General features: G+C 60.3%; 1 protein-coding gene across 1 annotated transcript in view; it reads left to right on the top strand.

The window, feature by feature from the left end:
• CACNA1B (calcium voltage-gated channel subunit alpha1 B) overlaps positions 1-21,074 on the top strand; it is an 89,472-nt gene that overhangs the window by 48,950 nt on the left and 19,448 nt on the right. The window contains 11 exon segments of the mRNA XM_054688962.1: positions 9,587-9,713; positions 10,240-10,369; positions 10,569-10,628; positions 11,173-11,279; positions 12,801-12,897; positions 13,151-13,311; positions 15,850-15,987; positions 16,503-16,704; positions 16,819-16,983; positions 17,130-17,240; positions 17,338-17,421. Of these exon segments, the coding sequence (XP_054544937.1) occupies positions 9,587-9,713; positions 10,240-10,369; positions 10,569-10,628; positions 11,173-11,279; positions 12,801-12,897; positions 13,151-13,311; positions 15,850-15,987; positions 16,503-16,704; positions 16,819-16,983; positions 17,130-17,240; positions 17,338-17,421 (1,382 nt within the window).

The following is a 21,074-nucleotide window of genomic DNA, read 5'->3' as shown; positions in this document are numbered from 1 at the left end:
GGCCTGAGGCCCCCACCTGCCCCTTGGCATGATTCTGCAGCGTCTACAGATGAACTTGCTGGGGTTTATTGGTGATTGTGCCCAGTTTACCGTTTGGAAAGCGGCAACGTCCCTGCGATCCCCGGGGAGCCAGCAGGGCAGGACGCCCCCCCTCAGGTTTAGTTCCCCTTGGATTTCCTGCCACTGAGACCTGTGCTCGCCTCCAACGTGCGGGCTCTGCTGGGGGGATGCTGTTCCAGACGGCGAGGCCTTGTCACCGTCCACGTCCAGCCTCGGTGGGGCGCGGCGACTCCGGCAGCCTGTTACCCTGCGGCCTCGCGGGAGCTCTTGGTAGCTCCGGGGTCTCTGGTTGAACCTGAGGGTTTCCCCCCACAGACACGGCCCTGCCGCCTGCACGCAAGAGCGGTTCATGTCTTCCTTCTTGTCAGTGCCCGTCCTGTCCCCCTCCCTGCTGGCTGCGTGGGCAAGGGCTTCCCCCAGAGCCCCGAGAGGGCTGGCAGGGCCGCCCGAGCGTCTGGCCGCGGAGTGCGGTCTTGGCTGTCGGGGTGTGGGTGCCCCGTCCAGACGTTCCCTCTATTCCTTTGTTTCCGACCCGCGAGCGGGCGCGGACTTCCAGGCGCTCTTGCTGCGTCTGTTGAGGTCCTGGAGTTTCTGTCTCCGTCTGTGGGTGCCGCGGGGACGCCGGTGCTCACATGCAGGATCCGTTCTGCTTACCCCTTGGCAGCTGGTGTGTGCTGTGTAATTCTCTGCACTTCCTGTGGTTTGCATCTGTGTTCAGAGAAACACTGGCCTGGAGTTTCCCAAAGGCCTTGGGTGATGTCGGGAAGTTCTGGCCTCCAGCTCGACTGGAGGGACTGGTCTCCCTCAGGTGTCCGAGCTCCCCAGCATCCCCTCTGGGGCCGGCCTTTTCTGCTTGGGGAGGAGACGATTGCTGGTTCCGGCCTGTGCAGACGGCCTGTTTTTTCTGCCAGGTCGCGTTTTTTTCCCCCTTAAATATGGGGTTTTTAATAATGCATTTTCTGATGGTAAATTATCTTTGCAGTCTTAGAATTAATCCCAGTTGGAATTAATCATGTTCGTTTTTAACGTGGTGGTGGAATCTGTGAATGTTTTATGTAGGATTTTTGGATTAACACTTTAAAATGAGATGTATTCTGCAGCTTCTTAGATCATGCTCGAGGGCCAGAGGGTTTGGATGTCAGTGCTGTGCGGTTATTTCTTGCTCAGTTGAATAACCCCATTCCTGAAAACCAGGTGTCCTTATGGGAGGCCACAGCCTGTTATTTTAAGTGGGGAAGATGATAGAGCCTTACAGAAATTATAATTACAATTGGTTATTCTTAAAATCCCCAACCAGCTTCTTGAAACACAACTGAAGCACAGATACACACTGAAAATACCTCCCATGCCAGGACACAAAACCTGCCGGCAGCTCCCTGCTGGCCCCAGCGGCCTCTGGCCGCCTCCTTGGCTGAGACAAGGCCTCACCCAGGTGTGAGGCCTTCTGGGAGCCTGGACCCTCCTGAGGGGGCTCCCCAGGGCTGTGTTAGATGTGTTGGTGAGCACAGAGGCTGGGGTGTGTGGTGTCCCCCCAGCAGCACCAGCCCGGGAGCCAGCCATGATGTGTGTGGGTGCTGGCTGTCTCCTGAGAGCCTGCTGGGCCTGGGTGCCCTGCAGGCAGCGTGGCCGGGCCCCAGGGGCTTACCTGCCGCCCACTCATGAAGGTGGGCATGCCTCTCTGCCTGTCATGGGGGCGCTTGCATCTCATTGGAGTCCCTGATCTGTAGGACTCAGTGGGACTCTCTGAGACTGCCCAGCCTTCTAGGGGTCAGTCTTCCATGGCCTCTGTGTGCTGGACACCATCAGGTCGAGCTTTCATAGCCCTGAGATGAGCTGTGAGTCGTGATTTCTGCAGACGCGGCTGGTTCCATCTGGGTCGCCGACCTGCCTGTCCTCGGTGGCCACAACAGCAGCTTTTGCTTTTGAACAGCTCCCTGACCTAGTGCTCCCCCCGTCCACTTTCCATAGCACGCATGTTCTGTGTTTTCTGCTCCTCCTGATTAGTTTGTATGTAGTTTAGATTTTATAAAAGTAACCAACCATTTTAGTCCTATTGTTATTTTGATTTTAATTCATCCCTTTCCAATTTTATCTTAGCTGTTTCTCTCCTCCAGCCTTTTTGTTTACTTTACTTGTCCTTTTTAGCTTTGAGTTAGATACTTTATTAATTTTTTTAAGCCTATGACTTTTCCTGATGGCTAATTTTATGGTAACCTGTAGGTCCTGACAATTGGCACCTGTATTTTCATCAAATTTTAAAAGAAATGCAGTTTTGGCTTTTACCTCCCAGGCATGACTGTGCTCTGTGTGATTCCAGTCTTATAATTTCCTTGAGGTTGATTTTATGACCAGGATACAGGGTATCTGGGCGTATGTTCTCTGGACACGTGAGAAGAGCACGCGTCCTGCTGTGTTGGCTGGTGTGCTCTGCCGTGCTTGTCGGGGGGTGGAGAAGGGCATTCACATCCCCGCTGTGCGGTGGGACTCGTCCTGGATCTGCCCATCACCACAGGTGATGTTTTATGTTGTTTTATGTCATGCAGCTCTGGGATTTGATGCTCTGGGATTTGAATTGCTGTCATCTTAAAAGCTTGATTCCCTTGCCTGGTGTGACGTGTCTCTCAGGCCCAGGCGGCGCCTTTCCTGGAGTCTGCTTTGTCTGGCACAAACAGGCCTCTCCTGCCGCGTTTGGATGCTGCGGTGGGGCCTTTTCCCCTCGAGGCTTTCAGACACACTGAGTGACTGTAGGTTTGAGTGAGTTTCTTGCAGGCAGCATAGAGTTGGGTGATTTTTTTTTCTCCCATTCGACATGTTTAGAACGTTGACATTTTTAGCAATTGTGTACATTAGGGGTTCGTTCTGCTGTTATATTTTTGTTTGTTGTCTGTTTTTCTCTGGTTTCTTTTTTCCAGACTTCCTATAGGTTATTTATATATATTTTAGAATTGTATTTTAATGTAGCTACAGTATTTTTGGGTACATGTTTGTATTTTTTTTTTTTAATTTATTTATTTATACAAGCACTGGGTACAGTCAGAAGTGCAGGAGGGTGAGAGGATTCACCAGAGCCAGAGTGGGGAGCAGAACAGACAGACTGACGAAGTACACTGCTGAGGGGAGCAGCGGGCGCGGCAGGAGAGGTCTGCGTGCCATGTGGGACCCTCGCCTGTGGCTGGGGATTGAACCGGTGCTGCAGAGGCCGCAGGCAGCTTCGCAGCCCAGTGCTCAACCGCTGCGCCACCGGGGAGGCCCTGTGTTGTTTTTTTCTTTTGTAAAGATCAGTTTATTTATTTATGCATACAAGAGCTGGGGTACAGGCCAGAGATGCGGGGGAGTGAGAGGATTCACCAGAGACAGAGTGGGGAGCAGAACAGGCAGGCTGAGTGAAATACACTGCTGAGGGGAGCAGTGGGTGCGACAGGAGAGGTCTGCTGCGCCATGTGGGTATCTCCCTGGCTGGCTGGGGATTGAACTCGTGCTGCAGAGGCTTCGGATTGCTTCACAGTGCTGTGCTTAGCCCCTTGCGCCACCAGGGAGGCCCTGTTTGTGTTGTTTTTTAGTGGTTGCTTATATATGTGGCCATTTTCAGATATGTATGTTTATATATATGTGTCAACACATACATACATCTGTATAGGTGTAGATATGTTGATGAAGTCCCCAGCAGAGTGGTGTAAGGTATATCTCATCTCAGCATATAAAGAAGCTGTCATTTTACCAATTCAAATGAAGAATAGAAATTTTATCTTTTTTTTTCCTCCCATTTGTAATATTATTGTCTGAAATATTTTCCCTACAGATATGTAGAACCACATCAGTGTATGTTATAATTTTGGCCAAAGTCATTAATCATAACTCAGAAAACCCAAGAGAAGACAGAGAGTGTGCGGTGTTTGCTCCTACTTTATTCCTTCTAGTTTCATTCTTCCATGTTCCAACATTTCTTCTTCCATAATCCACTTTGTGTTTGAAGACCCTTCCTTTCCCATTCTATGAGGGGATAGGTCTGTAGCTAACCAATTCTGTTAGTTTTCCTCCATCTGAGAATGTCTTGATTTTCCCTTCATTCCTGAAGGATATTTTCATTGGATACAGATTTCTGGGTTGACAGTTCTTTTTTTTTCAGCCCTTGAAAAAACGTGTGCCTCTTCCTCTGACCTCCATGGTTTCTGATGAGAAATCCACTGTCATTCGAATTGTTTCCTTCCTGTAGGTAAGATGTTGTTTCTCTCTTGCTGCTTTCAAGATTTTTTTCTTTGTCTTTATATTTCAGAAGTTTGATTGTGATGTATTTTGGCATGGGTTTCTTTAGGTTTATCCTGTTTGGGTTTCACTCAGCTTCTTGAATTTGTAGGTTTGTCTTTTACCAATTTTGGAAAATTTTCATCCAGTATGTCTTTGAATTCATCTTTAGTTCCACCCTCTTTGTCTTATCTTTCCAGGACTCTGATGTCATGAATGGCTCATCTTTTGTCATAGTTCCGAGGTCCCTGAGGCTCTGCTCACTTTTCTCGACCTGCTTTCTCTCTGTTGTCAGATTGAGTGATTTCAATTGTCCCGTCTTCAAGTTTACTGATTCTCTCTCTGTGCCTTCCATTCTGTCGAATCCATCTAATTTCACTTACTGTATTTTTCAGTTCTAAAATTTCTGTGTGGTTCTTCTGTGTTTTCTATTTCTTTGCTAAAACTACTGAGTTTTTTTTTTACATTTTCATGGGTTTCATATATATTTTTAATTGTTGAAGCATTTTTATGACTGGTACCTTAAAATAATAGGAATATCATCTCGGTGTCTATTGATTGTCTTTTCTCATTCAAAATGTGATTTTTCTGGTTTTTGGTTTGATGAGCGATTTTTGAATGAAACTTAGTTGGTTTTGTGATGAGTATTTGAGTCTTTCTCAAGTCTTCTGTTGTAGGTGGTCAGCTGTAATACACCTTTGTCAGGGCAAGGCTAGGGAGCAGTCTTGTTCCTGGCACATTGTTCCTTGTCCAGTTCCTGGACACCCAATGGGGTTGGACTCCCTGTTCCTGATGCCCTCTAGGTCTCCACTGCTGCCCTTCTGTCCAGGAGATGTGGGATTGCCTTGTAGCTACCCCTACTTGGCTTCCCCCAACACAGTAGCATTGACCGCATCACCTCTGGGCAGTGGTGAAAATTCTGGCTTTTCACTAGGATTCTCTCAGGCAAGTCAGGGGGACGTTGTGCTTCCATGGCCTCTGGGTGGCACTCAAAGTGCTGTTCCTTGTGTGGCCTTTACTGACAGTGAGCAGGCTGGAGTCTTGTTTCCATTGCGGGGAGGTGAAAATCCCTGTTCCCCACTTGACTCCAACACGCCCTGCATGAGCTTCGGGGCGCCTCAGCACAGGCAGGCAGGGCGGGCTCTCCACTTGCCCTCCACTCACGTGAGTGGGGTAGGCCTGCCCTCTCCGTGACATTTGTCTGGAGTGGATGATGATTGTGAGTCTCCTGTCTTGCTGAGCTGCACCTTGTCCAGTCACTAGGGAGCGCTGGCTCTTGCTGTGGGTTTTGAAAATGTGCCTGTTGGCATTTCTGCACGGCTGGCTTCTCCAGTACTAGTGATTGGCGAGGCATAAGGGAAACCCAATAAAGAGAAGCCTGTTGCTGTGTCGACCCCTGGCCCCAGGGCCCCTGCCACCGGCCCGCCTTTTGCTGCCTCGTGTCTTCTCATGTTTGCCTGTGTTGATGTCCAGGGTTCCATGGCACAATCGGGGGAAATCCTTTTATTCCATCTTCTAGAAGCTGGAGTCTCAAGTTATTTTTGATTATATAGCGTGAGATAAGGGTTGAGGTTCTTTTTATCTGCTCCCTTGTTGGTGTCTATGTATTCCATCACTACTTGTTGAAAGGCAACCTTTCCCCATGGAATTACTTTTTCATTTCTGGAAAAATTGATTGATGTTACTTCATTTCAGGAAAAATCTCTGGGAATACAATTTTAAATGTAGGTTATGTTGCTTCGCTATCATTTCCCAGGACCTCCAGTTATACAGGTGTTGCATCTGCTTTGCCTGTCTTCTGTGTGGCTTTCTCTCTGGTTCCTTTTCACACTCACTCTTTATTTCATTTTTTCTCCTCTTGGCTCATGTCTCTCCTCTCTCTCATACCCTTTGCTGTGATTCCTCCCTTGGGCTCCTTCTGGTTTATGAGGTAATTTTGCCTTTTTCTTTTACTTCATTTCTCAAATGAAGATGTCTGAGAGTCCGGTGAGCTCTCATCTTCTGCCTCCCACGTGTCTATCGATTTTTAATTTGAGCTTTTGAATTGGATGTGTGGTGGTCTTTTTTAGTAGCAGTTGCTTGTTTGATTATGTTTAACTTTTGTTGGACACTTGAGTTAAAGTTTTCTTTTGCTTTGCAGGTGTGTGTGTGTGTGTGTGTGTTGATGTGTGTGTGAGTGTGTGTTGATTTAATTAGCTGAAATGTTTCCACCCTTACTGTGTGTTCTCTTCTTGTGTAGTTGGGCTCCTTTCCCTGGGGATGACTACAGGTCACTTCCCTGGACCAGGCTGTGCCTGGTGGAGCACAGGGCCCTCTGGCGTGACTCGGCATAAGTGGTGAGCGCCCTCCCGGCCGGCCCATGATGACCGCCCAGTGGCCCTGGGCAGTGTGTCTGTGTCTGACTGTGTATCTGTGCCGCATCTAGGCCTCTGCCACATGTGTCTTTCTTCCCCCCATCACCGCCTTGTGCCTTTCCCACAGCCTTCTCTCCTCCTGAGTCACTACTTCCAGACCGTGGACTCCGGGCCCCGTCCCCAGTGGGAGCAGAGCACAGCCCCACAGGCTTCACCGTCCTCCACCCTCCTTGGGGGGCTAGCCCCTTGCAGGGTGAGCAGTGGGTGTCCCCGCCCAGGGCACTGGGCCCTGGTCTGCTCTGTAACTCGCGTGTGAGCTCAGGCCTGCACTTTTCCAGTTCCTACGGGCTGCAGGCCTGGCCTGTGGGCTGCTCTACCCTGCCCCCTCATTGTTTCATGTGCGCTGTGGGGGCATTTGAATGTTGGGGCTGCCATCGCGGGGGAGCAGCCTTGGTTTGCAGCTGCAGTTATAGCCTCTGCATGTTCAAGTACCCACACCAGCCCGCCTTCCTCTGCTCTTCCTCCTTCATGGGAAAACTTTCTTCCCCCGAAGGCTTGTTGATTGAAACAGACGAGCAAAGTGTCGGTCGTAGGCTTTCTCTTTCCCTGCTGCACCTCTGCGTTCTGCCTTGTTAATTCCCATTCTTACTTATTAATTCTTTTATTTGTTCTTTGTCTTCATCGTCTGTTCTTGCCCCTTTGCCGGGAGGCCCCAGCCATGGCGCGCGGCTCCGCCTGCTTGTGGGCCGGAGCCTCCATGCTTCAGCCTAGGAGATACTTTGTGTATTTGACTAGTTTTAAAATTTTGAATTCTTTTAGTTTAAATCATTTTTCCAAGTGTCATTAGGATTTCTTATTTGACCTGAGGCATTTACACCTCTGGTTTAGAATTCCAAATGGCAGCGGGTTTTGTGATTTTTTTTCCTCTTTGTTTAATTTTGGGAGTGTCTTTGCTGTTGGCTCACCATTCTCTCTTGGGATATGTTTTTCCTCATACCTCAGGCCATGAACACCCTCTGCCCCTAAACGAGGATTTCTAGTTTCCTCTAGTGACGTTTGACAGTCAGTCCTGTCGAGTTGCCAGTTTCTGTTACTTTCCCCCGCGGCAGTGCTCTGCCTCCTGCTGCTGCCCCAGGTCCTGGCGCCTCTGCCCCTCGGTGTCCCCTTGGACCCTTCCTGTCATGAGGCACGTGGGGAGGAGGGATGGGTGTGGGGCGCGCTACTGCCACCCGCCCGCAGTGCCGCGAGCCCTCACCGCTGCCCTGGCCGCACCCTGCTCAGTGGCTGCGCGTCGCGGCACTTCCTGGTGGCGACGTCCGGGCGGCCCTGGCGTTGGGGCCCACGTGCCGTGCTCGCGCCAGCCCCACCGTGCTGTCACGACGTCAGACGTAACAGCTAATGTCTGTGCTGCGCACAGATTTTATGATTCTCTCGAAAATAACGTAGAGTTGTTTTGTTTGAATCAGGACCAAACAATGGCCATGCCTGCCCGAGCTCGTCCGCGTCTCCCACTCGCTGTGGCCTGGGCTTTCCGGCGTCAAGGCCGCTGCCCTGTGGCTCCTGGCTCGTCCTCAGGGTGCCTGTCGCTGTGCACGCGGCCTCTCCACCAGGCATCCGAGGGGGACGGCTCGGCCACCCCGGCACGGGCAGCACATGGAGCGCGGTGGCAGCAGACCCGAGCCCCGAGCAGAGCCGGTCGAGCTCCAGGAGCTTCCTGGCGGCTGCGTGGCTCGGGCTGCCTGAGCTGCATGTCTCTGAGGCCCCTTGAGCCCGCGGCCGCCACGCCGGGTGGGGTCATGGGGAGGCCGGAGCCCTGGCCTATCCTCCTCCTGCGGTGCTGGCCTGACGATCACGCCAGGGAAGACCGCGAGGAAGAACACTCACCGCCAGGATGTCCCCTTCATGTTTGTTTTGCGCCAGAGGGTGCGTCTGCCCCGGCTAGTGTGACTTCTGAAGTGAGGAGTCAGCCTCAAGGCGCCCCAGAAGTGGCTGTGAGACCCGGGAGCTGAGTTTCTGGCTGCTCTGTGCACCTGGGGTGCCCCACCCTGCGGGCTGTATGGTGCTCAGCTTGCTTTGCCTCTTGCCAGGGTGGCCACTTGTGCCCGGTGCCCCGCAGGGGAGGGCCTGGCCCCAGCAGAAGGGGCGGGGCCCTCCGGGGCTGCCTCACGACTTGCTCCTTGTGAGTCTGGCCCCCGCTTCTGCTGGCCAGCGCCTCCCGGGACAGCCCACCCCAGACAGGCCCCCCACGCAGCCGCTGCCGCCCCCAGGCGCCTGTGGGATCAGTGTGTTCTGTATCACTTCACCTACGAGCAGCCCCTTCCCAGGCCCTGAGAGCCCGTAGTGGCTGGGCGCAGGGCCCTTCACGTGTCCCGGGTCCCCGAGGCCCCCTGAGGACAGCGGGAAGGCGGGAGCCCCGTGGGAAAGCTGTGCACAGGCACGTCGCGTCTAGACAAGAGCAGGGCCCCAGCCATGGCGCCCGGATGGGGCTGGTGCCTGGAAGGCAGCAGCAGCGCCTTCGGTGGCGGTCCAGCGGCTGGGTTGCTGGGGAGCCGGTCCTGGCACCCCGGGAAGGCCCCGGCCTGCGGGCCTGCGCTGGGTCCTAAGGAGGGGCTGCGGGCCAGCGTCTGTGGTCCAAGGCTGCCCTGCCCTCCCTCCCCCTGGTCTGGGCCCTACCCAGAGGCCCCAGGGAGCCCTGCCAGGTGCCTGCTGCCTTTCGTGAGGGTGGCCTTGACCCTGGTCCCTGCAGAGGGGCTTGGGTGTCCTTGGCGCAACTGGATGGCGGGGCCAGGGCTCCTGGAGAGGCGGGCCTGGTGGCTGGTGTGGTCAGCCGCCGCCTGCCCGCCTAGGGTCCTGCCGGCCGGGACCCTGCCGCCGGGTGTGCGGGGTGGTATGGTGGGCTGGGTGCCCGCCTCACCCTGGGTGTCCTGCAGGCGGCCCCGCGGACCTCGAGAGCCAGGCGGAGGGGAAGAAGGAGGCGGCGGCCGACGGGGAGCCGAGGAGCGGCCCGCGCCCCATCGTGCCCTACAGCTCCATGTTTTGCCTGAGCCCCACCAACCTGTGAGTCCCGCCGGGCCCCCCGCGGCGCACCTCTGCCCGCTGGGCCCGCGCTAGCAGCACCCACAGGGGTGTGTGGGGTGGGGGGGTGAGGGTCCGCTGGCGCCTCTGCCCTGGGAGAGGTGGGCAGCGGAGGGCCGGCTAAGTGGGGGGGGGGGCGCCCGGCCGGGGTGTGGGCAGAGCGGGGGCGAGGGTGCTGCTGCCGGCCCGTGGGGCTGTACTGGGGGTGTGGAGGGAGGGCGTGGCCGCCTGGTGGGGAGAGGACCCCCGGGCAGAGTGAGGCTGCAGGGTGGAGGGCGGGCAGGGCAGGGCAGGGCTGGGCGGAGGGCAGGGGGCAGCAGCTGCGACTCCAAGGGCTGGGCCGGCCTTTGGTGGGTCCGGGAGAGGTGGCGCCCGCGGCCGTGGGGTGGGGCTGGCAGGGCAGCGTCTGTGCTCCTGCGCCCAAGGGCCTGGTGCTGACCGGCGGGTGGGCAGTGTGGGCTCCCACAGCTGTCCTCCAGGACCCTGCCTAGCCGACGTGTCCCTGCAGGCTCCGCCGCTTCTGCCATTACATCGTCACCATGCGGTACTTCGAGATGGTCATCCTCGTGGTCATCGCCCTGAGCAGCATTGCCCTGGCTGCCGAGGACCCCGTGCAGGCCGACTCGCCCAGGAACAACGTGAGTGAGGGGCAGGGTGCAGGAGGGGGTGTGGGCGGATTGTGGGCTGGGGTGCAGGAGGGAGGTGCAGTAGGGGTGCAGGCCGGGGTGCTGGCCAGGGTATAGGAGGGGTGGGGTGGGTACCCCCGTGGCTACCAGCCCCCCGCAGGAGCCGCAACTGCAGGGGCCAGCTCTGACGGCGCCCCGCCTGCGGCCCTAGGTTCTGAAGTACATGGACTACATTTTCACAGGCGTCTTCACCTTCGAGATGGTGATAAAGGTGAGAGCGAGTGGCCCGACCTCGGGGGTGGGCTGGGCTCTGGAGTGGCCGCCCCAGGCAGGCAGGGCTTGTGAGGTGGACAGGCGGGTGGCGCCGGGAGCGCCTGCCCCATCCTGATCTCCCCACTGGGCTCTGGTCTTGCTCTGCGCCCAGCCGGGCGTGGGGCTGACGGGGGCCTGAGGGGTTGGTGGCTGGGGGTGCAGTGGCCCAGGCACGTGTCTGTCTCCTGACCAGCATGGCGCCCTTGCAGGGTCTCCTGGGCCACTGTGGCCTGGCCTGCAGACGGGCGCTGAGCTGGCCTGGTGCCGAGTGCAGGGCCATCCCTGCGACGCCCTCGCTTCTCCTGGGGAGCTGGCTGGGGGGCCCAGGAGGGGAGGAAGGCCTGTTCTGGACTGGAGGTGTCTGGGTGGAGCGTGAGCTCAGCCAGGCGTGGCCGCAAGGGCTCTCTGGTTGGTGCTGCTGGAACCCAGAGGCCATGGAGGGTGCGGCCGTGGGTCCCTCCCCCGAGGCCCTGGCCTCAGGCCTGAGAGAGTCTCTCTTGCAGATGGTGGACCTGGGTCTGCTGCTGCACCCTGGGGCCTATTTCCGGGACCTGTGGAACATTCTGGACTTCATCGTGGTCAGTGGGGCCCTGGTGGCCTTCGCCTTCTCGTAAGTGCCCACAGCTACTGGGCTGGCCAAGCGGCCCTGGAGCCTCGGGGCTGTGGGGTGGGTGCGGCCTCCGGCCCTGTGTCGCCTGACGCTGGCGGCCTGGAGTGGTGGGCGGCCTTGGCTTGGCCCGCTCTGCCTCACGGTCGTCAGGATTTGGGAGTGGCTCCCCGCGCGCGGGCCGGTGGCTGTGAGTGTGCCTGCGCTGGGCACGGAGGCGCCAGCCTGCCTCGCCGGGCGGGAGGACGCCAGGGCCTCATGGGGACGGGAGGCTGGGGCGCCGGGATTGCTGAGACAGGCACCCAGAAGGTGCCCTCGAGGGACGGGCCGCCCTCCTGGCCGGGCAGTGCCCGCCCAGCCCCTCAATGACTCTCCTCTCTTTGTCTCCTGCCGCTGGACTCTCGGTAGGAGCCTCATGGGGTAACGCTGTCCCCGCCCCGCGCCACGCCGGGCGGCCATCTCATCAGCACGCTGGCCGGCTGCATGTGGCCCGGCTGCCCGGGCGGGGTGGGCTGGCGCGGAGGGCGGGGCTGCGCATGGCCAGGACCGCTGCGGGCGCGGCCTCCACCCCCGGGCTGGCTTTGAGCGGGGGAGACCCCTTTGCCAGCCTCAGGGCGGGGCTCCAGGGAGAGGAGGCGGAGGGCGAGGGCTGACAGCCCCCCACTGGCCGCCTGCCCCAGAGGCCCCTGGCTCCCCTGGGCACCCCGCTGTAGTCTCCGCGGGCGCAGCTGCAGGACGCTGTCCAGGCAGGGAGGCTGGGCCGACAGGGCTGCGCAGGCGGGTTTCAGCCCTGAAGCTTGGGTTTCGGGACGAGCCTGGGCATCCCCCGCAGTGTGGCAGCCCTGGGCGCCCGGGAGCAAGTGGGGTAGGGCCGGCCCTGACCTGGGCAGCGGCTGAGCTTCTGGGAGTGGGCCCGCAGCAAGGAGTGAGCTCAGGAGACCCTTCCCTCTCTCCTGGCCTGGACCCTCGTGGTGGCCGGGCCCCTTCCTTCCCTGTGACCAGCCTCCCGGGGTGCCTTCCTGCGCCCCCCCCAGGGCCCCCCCTCCCATCTCTGGGGCTCTGCCCCACTCCTTTCTCCTTGACTCACTCCTCTTCACGTCCCATCCCCGGTGTTGCCTGTTTTTACTGACTTTCCCTGCCCAGACCCTCCCCTCCCCCTTCTGTCAGTGTGAAGTCCTCTGTGGGCGTCTGGCAGCTGAGAGGGCCACAGATGGGTCCCTCACCGCCCTCCCTGGGGCGCAGAGCAGGGGACGGTGCTGGCACTGGCGGGTGTGGCTGCTTGTGGGCATGCGCCGGTGCCCCGCTCCGGTGGCCCCTGGCCTCAGCCTGGTGGGGGTGGCGGGGAGCTGGGCGTGGCGGGCAGGTGGGCTGGGAGGGAGGGGCCTTCCGTCGGCCGCGCAGGTGAGCTGGCCTGGCAGTGGGGAGCCCCACGGCGCGGGAGCGAGCAAGGCTGGGCCAGGACAGCGCGCGCCGGGCGGGCGTGGGCAGACCCGCAGGCATCCACATGTGTGGCTCCTCCCCTAGAGGGTCCAAGGGGAAGGACATCAACACCATCAAGTCGCTGCGAGTCCTCCGCGTGCTGCGGCCCCTCAAGACCATCAAGCGGCTGCCCAAGCTCAAGGTTGGGACCCTGGCAGGCTCCAGGGGGTGCGCGTGGGGGGCTGTGGGGTAGTGCAGGGCACAGGCCTGGGTGTGTGACGGCCCGTCTGGGTCGGGGGGCAGGCCCAGGGGAGCGCCCGCCGTCCTGAGGCTCCCCTCGGGGACCAGCGGAGCTAGTGGGCTGGGCACATCCATTGAGGGGCCACAGCGGGCCCTGGGCCACCGCGGGCGGAGCCCCTGCAGCTGCCTGCGCCCCTCACGGCTGCACCCCGCAGGCGGTGTTCGACTGCGTGGTGAACTCGCTCAAGAACGTGCTCAACATCCTCGTGGTCTATGTGCTGTTCATGTTCATATTCGCTGTCATCGCGGTGCAGCTCTTTAAGGGCAAGTTCTTCTACTGCACCGACGAGTCCAAGGAGCTGGAGCGGGACTGCAGGTGAGCCGGGCCAGGCGCGACGCGTGGATGTGCGTGTGTGCTGTGTGTGTGCGCGCGCGCGCATGTGTGCTGTGTGCGTGTGTGCATGTGCGTGTGTGCACGCGTGTGTGCAGGGTGCACGCGGCGCGTGGGTATGTGTGTGTGCTGTGCATGTGTGTGCACATGGCTGTGCACGTGTGCTGTGGGTGCGGTGGGGTGTGCTCCAGGCACGTGTGTGGGGTGGGCAGGGCCTTCCCCGGGCTGTGCAGACCTGGCAGCGGAGCCTGGATGGTTGCTGTGCTTGCAGGCGCTGCCCGGCTGCTGCTCTCCGTGGCGGCCCCTGAGCGTGCCGGGGCCTCTCTGGCCCTTGCTGGCATGCGTGGCCCAGACAGGGCCGGTGTTCCCGCAGGGACATCGCAGGTCTTCGTCCCTTCCCCTCCGTCTTTCTGGGCGACTTTGAGGGCTCCTTTGTGGTCCCGCTCAGGAGCCCTTTGCCAGGTCTACGGGGCTCTGTCTGGAGGCGCCCGCCCCTTCCTTTGTCTTTCAGGACGGGAGGCCTGGCCAGTGGTGCGGTCGCCGTGTCCCTGGTGTTGGCATGGGTGCCCAGGGCGGGGCAAGATGTCCTCCTGGGCTCTCAGACATGCTTTGCCTTCGCAGTTGGGTCTGTGCGTCCCAAGAGCTGACCCGACAGGTGCTGCCCTGGGGTGGACGGGGCCCACTTGTGCTCTAGAGTGGCGTCTGTTGGCCATGTCACGTGACTGAAAGCCCCAGCCCTGGGGCGGCCCCGGGAGCCTTGGCCGTCTGCACGCAGCTTGGGTGTGGCGCACTTACCAAACTGGGCCCGTAACAGCCTCAGTGTCCGGTGTTCTGGGTGCGGCGGCCGCCACCCGTCAGTCATGCAGCCTCCCACTGTGGGACTGAGTACCGCCCTGTGGCCGTTAGCACCTGTGCCCCTGTGCCCGGCCCCAGCGGCTGCAGCCTCTGTGCCCCAGTGCCGGTGCCTCCTGTTCCCCAGGGCAGTGCTATCCCACCGTTGAGTCATACCCCATGGGGGTGGGCAGCGTGGAATGGGCGTCCAGGGTGGAGGGCAACAAGGCCGGAACGACCGCCCACCCGAGCTCTGAGACAAGAGCTGCCAAAAAGCCCCCAAGAGCCAAAACCAAAACCAAGGGCTGCAGCAGCACAACACCCACATAGAGGGGTCTATGGGCTGCGGCTGACCAGAGCCCGGGGCCCAACAAGGACAAGCCACCGTCCATGGCTCTCACCTGCGCACCTGCAGGAGGTCTTGGGCTCGAGGAATGAACACCTGGGGCTTACACAGGGGCTAGGGGCTCACTGTGGCCACAGATGGCCACACGCAGATCGCATCAGCGACGGTCGCCACTGGTCACCCAGAGTCCAGACCGCACTGGCCAGTAGGCACCGTCCCCACTGGTCCCCAGAGGCGGTGTCAGTTCGCGGCTCTGTGAGAGGCTGGAGGACACCAACAACAGGTGTTCGAGCCGCCAGGCTGGGCCCCTGGGGCCCCTTGCAGGGGGGAGAGACAGGAGGGGGCCCAGCGCTGGGGATGTCTCTCCTTCGCTCCGCCAACCCTGGCTTATACCCTCTCGGGGTGTCCCGCCCACAAGTCTGATCGGACCATTTTTCAACCCTGTGGCTGACGGGTCCATTTAGCACCAATCAGCTCATAGCTCACACCTGATTGGCCCATCCCACAGTCCAGGAAGCCCACAGTTGCATAAGAGGGCTCTGAGGCGCACCTCCCCCCACTGGCTAGCGGTGGAGCCGAGGGAGAGACGAGCGCTGCAGCTGCTGCCCTGCCCCTGAGGCCACCAGGTTCTGTGGCAGCTTGGCCTGTGGCCACGCGGCTGTGGACGTCAGTGGGCACATTTCGGGAGGCCAGGGATCCCCCTCTCGGGGACTGCCTAGAAGTGGGACTGCCGGGTCTCATGGGGTGACTGACCTGTCCACGCCGGGGCCTGCTGGGCTTGCACCCCCATGCGCTCCGGCTGACCTGTCCTCTCTGGGGTGTGCTGGGCGTGTGGGCATCTGGCTGGCTTGGGTCTTCCCATGGGCTCACTCACCATTTGCACGATCACCAGTCTGGTCAGGTTGCTCTTTCGTTCCTGACTGCAGTAGCCCCTGCGCGCCAGACACGCCCCTCCTCACACTCTCTCTCCTTCTGTGTCGAAGGTGTACCGTGAGGCACTGAGACTTTAAACTTTGAGCAAGTCCGGCTTACCTGTTTGTTTTCTCTCGCTGCTTGTGGTTTTGATGTCCTACCTAAGAGTCCGTTGCCAGGTTGGGGGCCTGCATGTTCCCTGAAGGGTTTCGCACACAGGTCAGCCCCTGTGTTTCAGCACCGACCCTTCTTGACCTAAGTCTTGGGGGTGGAGTGGGCTGGGTCCAGCTTCATCCTTTCAGGTGTGGATGTCCAGTTGCCCCAGAGCCATGTTGGAGGGCTGGCCCTTTCTACTCTGAATGGACAGCTCTTCTCAGGGCTTCTGTGACCCTGGGTCTCCGAGGACCCTCTGACTGCCCCGTGTCCTGTCCCAGGGGCCAGTACCTGGACTACGAGAAGGAGGAGGTGGAGGCCCAGCCCCGGCAGTGGAAGAAGTATGACTTCCACTACGACAACGTGCTGTGGGCCCTGCTGACGCTCTTCACAGTGTCCACGGGGGAGGGCTGGCCCATGTGAGTGCCCGCTGGCATGGCGGTTGGCCTGCACGGAGGGCGGGGGGGCATGCTACAGTCACTCAGCAGGGACCCCTAGGTGCCTATGCCCCAGGCGAGCTGCCCCCGCGAGGGCTGCCTGGGAGGGGCTCGGCCAAGGGCCCTGCATGGTACCCCGGGACCCCCTTGTGGAGGGGCTGGGCTGAGCAGGCAGGCTCCCCCATGTGGGGTCCCCACACTGGATGGCAGGCCCTGCCCGTGCTGGGAGACCCCTCCTCAGGTGTGGGCTCAGTTCTCTGGGGGCCCTGCCATGCCGGGTCCTGAAGGTGGGCGGGCTGGCGTGAGCTCACTGGCGACATGTGAACAGGTGAGATGGGTGTGAGCAGGGGAGTGCGAGGTGCTGCGCTGTGTAGGCAGGACAGCCAGGGCGGGCAGGGGGGCTGAATGCCCTGCCTCTCCACCTGTCTCCGCGATGGGGTCTCCTGCGCCAGGCGGCCCCCGCCGCGTCTGGGCGCCCTGACTCGCCCCACCCCCAGGGTGCTGAAGCACTCCGTGGACGCCACCTACGAGGAGCAGGGCCCCAGCCCCGGGTACCGCATGGAGCTGTCCATCTTCTACGTGGTCTACTTCGTGGTCTTCCCCTTCTTCTTTGTCAACATCTTCGTGGCCTTGATCATCATCACCTTCCAGGAGCAGGGCGACAAGGCCATGTCGGAATGCAGCCTGGAGAAGAACGAGGTAGGGCCCCTCGCCCTGTCCCTGTGCCCCTGTGGGCAGTGCGGCACCCGGGGCCCCTCCCACCCGGTGGCCTGTCTAGGGAGGCGGCGGCCAGCCCGGTGCCTGTCCCTGCAGAGGGCCTGCATCGACTTCGCCATCAGCGCCAAGCCGCTGACGCGCTACATGCCAAGGAACAAGCAGTCCTTCCAGTACAAGGCCTGGGCTTTCGTGGTCTCACCGCCCTTCGAGTACTTCATCATGGCCATGATCGCCCTCAACACGGTGGTGCTGATGATGAAGGTGAGGGTGGGCGCCCGCTGTGGGCGGCCCTGGGGCGGGCGGGCCCAGGGGCGGGCGGGCCCAGGGGCAGGGGAGGGCCAGGGCGGGTTCGGGGTGGGCTCAGGGCGGGCCGGGGCCAGGGCTGGGCCGACCGCTGTTTCCGGCAGTTCTACGACGCGCCCTACCAGTACGAGCTGATGCTGAAGTGCCTGAACGTGGCCTTCACATCCGTGTTCTCCCTGGAGTGCGTGCTGAAGATCGTCGCCTTTGGGGCGCTGGTAGGTGCCGTTGGCCGCGGCTTCCCTCTGCCCCCTGCAGGCGCGCGCTGGTCCGGCGGCAGAGCCCGGCTGGCCCTACCGCTGCACTTCCTTCCAGAACTACTTCAGAGATGCCTGGAACGTCTTCGACTTCGTCACGGTGCTGGGGAGCATCACCGACATCCTGGTGACCGAGATCGCGGTACGCAGCGCCGCCCGCCCAGCGGGCTCCACGGCCACCCGCGCCTCCGGCCGCAGGGCTGTGGGAACGGGGTGTCTGGGTAAATGCCTCGGTGGGGAGCCGCAGCGGGGGTGGCGGCTGCTGCCTGGTGTGCGTGGTCCCCCGTGGGCTCGGCGGGTGTGTCCGCTCCACCCAGCGACTGTCCAGGCGCAGCCGCTGCAGCCACCAGGGACGCGGGGCGCCTTCTGTGGCGTCGGATGGACGCTGTGCTCACGTGTAAGTGTGCGCGTGCGTGTCTGCGTGTGCGTGTGAGGGCACACATGTGCGTGTGCGTGCGTGTGTGAGTGCACGTGTGTGCATGTGAGTGTGCGTGAGTGCGAGTGTGTGTGCATGTGCGAACACAGACGGTGCCCGCGTCTGCGCTGAGGTCAGTGCTGGAAGGGCTGACAGACCCCCAGCCCGTTCGTGCCGCGGTCTGAGTCGCAAGGGTGTCCCGCCAGCCAGGCCGCAGGGCAGACCTCGCTGGCGGAGCCCTCATCTGTTTGCTGCTGTGGAAGTCGCTGGAGCCAGGAGCGGAGACCTCAGCGTCCAGTGCGGTCATTTCCTGGCAAAACCAGCCCAGAGGGGTCCTGGGAGGGGCACCCACCACTCATCCTGCTGCCGAGGACACACTGCCCTGCGGGAGAGGAGGCCGGTGGCTCTGGCTGCCTCTGTCCAGTCATAGGTGGACGTCCAGAAATGCGCTGTGAACCCGATGCCCCAACACAGGGCCAGGCCGCTGGGTGAGGAGCCAGAGTGGCCAGCTGGCCCCGTGGCCCTCAGCACCTGGGGCACCCTGGGTCTGGCTGCCGCTGGCCATGCGTTCCCCCGAGAGCCAGCGCTGTGCCCGGGCTGGGGTCGCCGGCCTGTGCCTGCCCCTCGCCAGCTGGGGTCAGTGTGGGCCCTGGGACCTGGCGCATCTCCCTCTCCCCAGACGACCTTGACTGCGGGCTGGGCTGCTGGTACAGGGTCCCGCATGTTCCCTGACTCTAAAACCCAGAGCAGCCGAGGGCACGGGCACAGCCCTCCTCCCCTGCGGAACTGGTGCTGTCGTGACGGAAGCTGGTGATGCTCTCGGGCTGTCCACTCGAGCAGCCCCCCAAAAGCTTGTGAAGCCACGCACAGAGGTGAAACCTGGAGTGTACCCGCGTTGAGCTCAGAAGGGCCAGCGATTCCGCCATCACGGTTCTCGCCCGAGTGAGCTACAGGCCGGTGGGCGTGTGGAGCAGCAGCCTTCGGCAGCAGCAACGTCTGTGCCCAGCGCCCCCAGGGCCTGCAGCGGCGCCGGGCAGTCTGCAGACGGTCAGCAAACGCCTGTCCGATAAGATGAGGAGGAAGCGTCTGGGGCTGGCAAAGGGACGGCGCTGACAGGCTGTTTTCTACCACGGTGTTGCTCTCTGTGGGGGAATCTGGAGAAATCTGAAACTAACGTGTTTCTGATTAGCTGTGAGCTCAGGTAGCGCGCTCGTGTCCCATCCCCCCAAGAGCCGACCCCAGCCCTCACGGACGTGCGTTCAGACCTTCAAGTTCTAGGGCCCCACTTGGGTGTTGTTCGTGTTGACCTGGGAGACTTGACAGTGACCAGGGCTCTGGGAATTAGTGCTTCAAGGCTTAGGGGTGCAGCCTGTTTGAGGCGGCCCACGTTGCTGAGATGCCCTGGCCTCCCTCTTCCCCTTGCTGCAGCCGCCACGGCCGGTCTCCCCCCGCCGTCCGCCGCCTCCCTGGCGTGGTCACTGGCAAGACCCCTCTTCCCGGGCCGCCTCCTGCCTGGGGCCAGCGCCGCGCCCGCCGCTTCTGTGCAAGGAACATGAGGTTTGTGTGGTGGCCGCCGGAGAGGCATCGCCGGGCCCTACGGCTCCCCGGCTCTTTGTCCTGAGGGTCGGTCCGGGCCATGTTCCCCGCCGCGCCGTGCGGGTGCTGCCCGGCCCCTCCTGCAGGGGCCCTCCCAGCACTGCCCCTCGCGGGCTGGCCTCGCCCTCGGCCTATGTCTCGTGGTTTCCTCGTGTCAGGCCTTTGCCGCCTGGTGGGGTTAATCCCGGGAGTTTGATTCTTCCGGCTGCGATAGTGAATGGAGTTGATTTTCTTAATTTCTTTCTTCATGACTCACTTTAGGTGGATAAAATGTGACTGATTTTCTGTGTGGTTTTATGACCTGCCGCTTGCTTTGCTTTTAACGTAATAGCTTTTCGGTGAAGTCTTAGCATTTTCTACTTATGCCGGGTTGTGGAAAAGCCACGATGCATTTTTGCTTGAAAAACAGAAAAAACACACCATGGCTTTTCTGACAACCCGGCACAGGCTTGGATCTTCCTGGTGTTCTTGACAGCTGACCTGGGCCCCGGGTATGGCCCACGGGAAGGCGGGAGCCGAGGCCCCTGCCGAGGGCCCGCCCGTTCCTGCCCCCGCACGCGCTCGGCTTCTGGTCTTTGCCCCTGGTTTGTTCTGTGGTTGCTTATACACCCCCTTCCTGATAGCCTCTGTGTCTGATGCGGTGTAGACGAGTTCTTTCAGCTCCGGCCTCTCAGCAAAGCTTCGCCGCCTTCCTTTGTCTTGGGCGACGATCTTGCATCATCGTTCCGGGCCGCAGGCCCCTGCTGGACACGGACGCCTCTTGCCTGTAAGGTTTCCGCTGAGAAGTCTGAGGACAGTCTGACGGGGGTTCCCGTGTAGGTCGCTTTCCTTCCTCTCAGTGCCTTTACCGTTCTGTTCTCGGCCTTGGCTTCCGGCGGCATTTCTGTGTTACGTCTGGTGTGTGTGTGGATGTAATTTTTTGGGAGCTCGTTGGGCTTCTTGGAGCAGGACGTCTGGTCTGTTTCCCTGGCTGAGGTGGTCTCAGTGGCTATTTTCTCAGGAGGTTTCTTTGCCTTTCTGGTTCTCTTCTCCTGCTGGCGCTCCCTGATGCACGCACAGTCTGTCTTAGGTTACCCCAAAGAGCTCTCACTTTTTCTTACCTGTTTTTTCCTTCTGCTGCTTTCTTCGTGTGTTCTCTGCCTCTGGGCGTTCGAGTTTGCTGGCTCCCCTCCATGCTGCTGGGGGCCCATCGTGATTTTTTGACTTCGCTTCAGTATTTTAGCTCTTTAGTTCTGTGTGGCGGGCTCGTCTTCCTCACCTGCATGGTCTTTCTGCCGTCAGCCCCGTCGTCCTCTACCCAGCGCTGCTGCCTCGGGCTCCTGCTCGGCAGGCTGTGGTTCTGTGCGCGGCAGTTCCCCTTGGAGTCCCCCCAGCATCTGAGGTGTGTTCTTCCATCTTTTTGTTTTGGCTGCTACTGGTTGCAAGAGGGAATCTCCTTACCTTATCCAAGTAAACTGGCTCGATTCCCTCTTGCAAGAAGCTTGGTGTAGCCCTGGCTTTCTGCCCAGGGTCTCCAGCCATTGCCTCATAGGCCTTTGCACCTGTCCAGGTGGCTGGGGAGCTGGCTGGGAGCAGCGGGCAGGGAAGAACGGGGCAGTGACCTCCAAAGGCTGCCTGCAGCTGGCTTCACGTGCTGCCGGTGGCTGGACTGTGGTGCAGGGCGGGGCGAGAGCTGAGGACCAGCAGCCACACAGGGCCAAAGGGCCATTCTCTTCACTGCTGGAGGATGGAGTGTTGCTCTCAGGCGCTTGCTCCCGTTGCTGAGACCAGACGCACTGGGTGGG

This window comes from Talpa occidentalis, unplaced genomic scaffold, assembly GCF_014898055.3.
Source record: "Talpa occidentalis isolate TD23 unplaced genomic scaffold, MPIMG_talOcc4v2.1 talOcc4.7, whole genome shotgun sequence".
Taxonomy (NCBI): Eukaryota; Metazoa; Chordata; class Mammalia; order Eulipotyphla; family Talpidae; genus Talpa; species Talpa occidentalis.
Note: the sequence above shows the minus strand (reverse complement) of the source record. Positions and strands in the feature narration are given on the sequence as shown.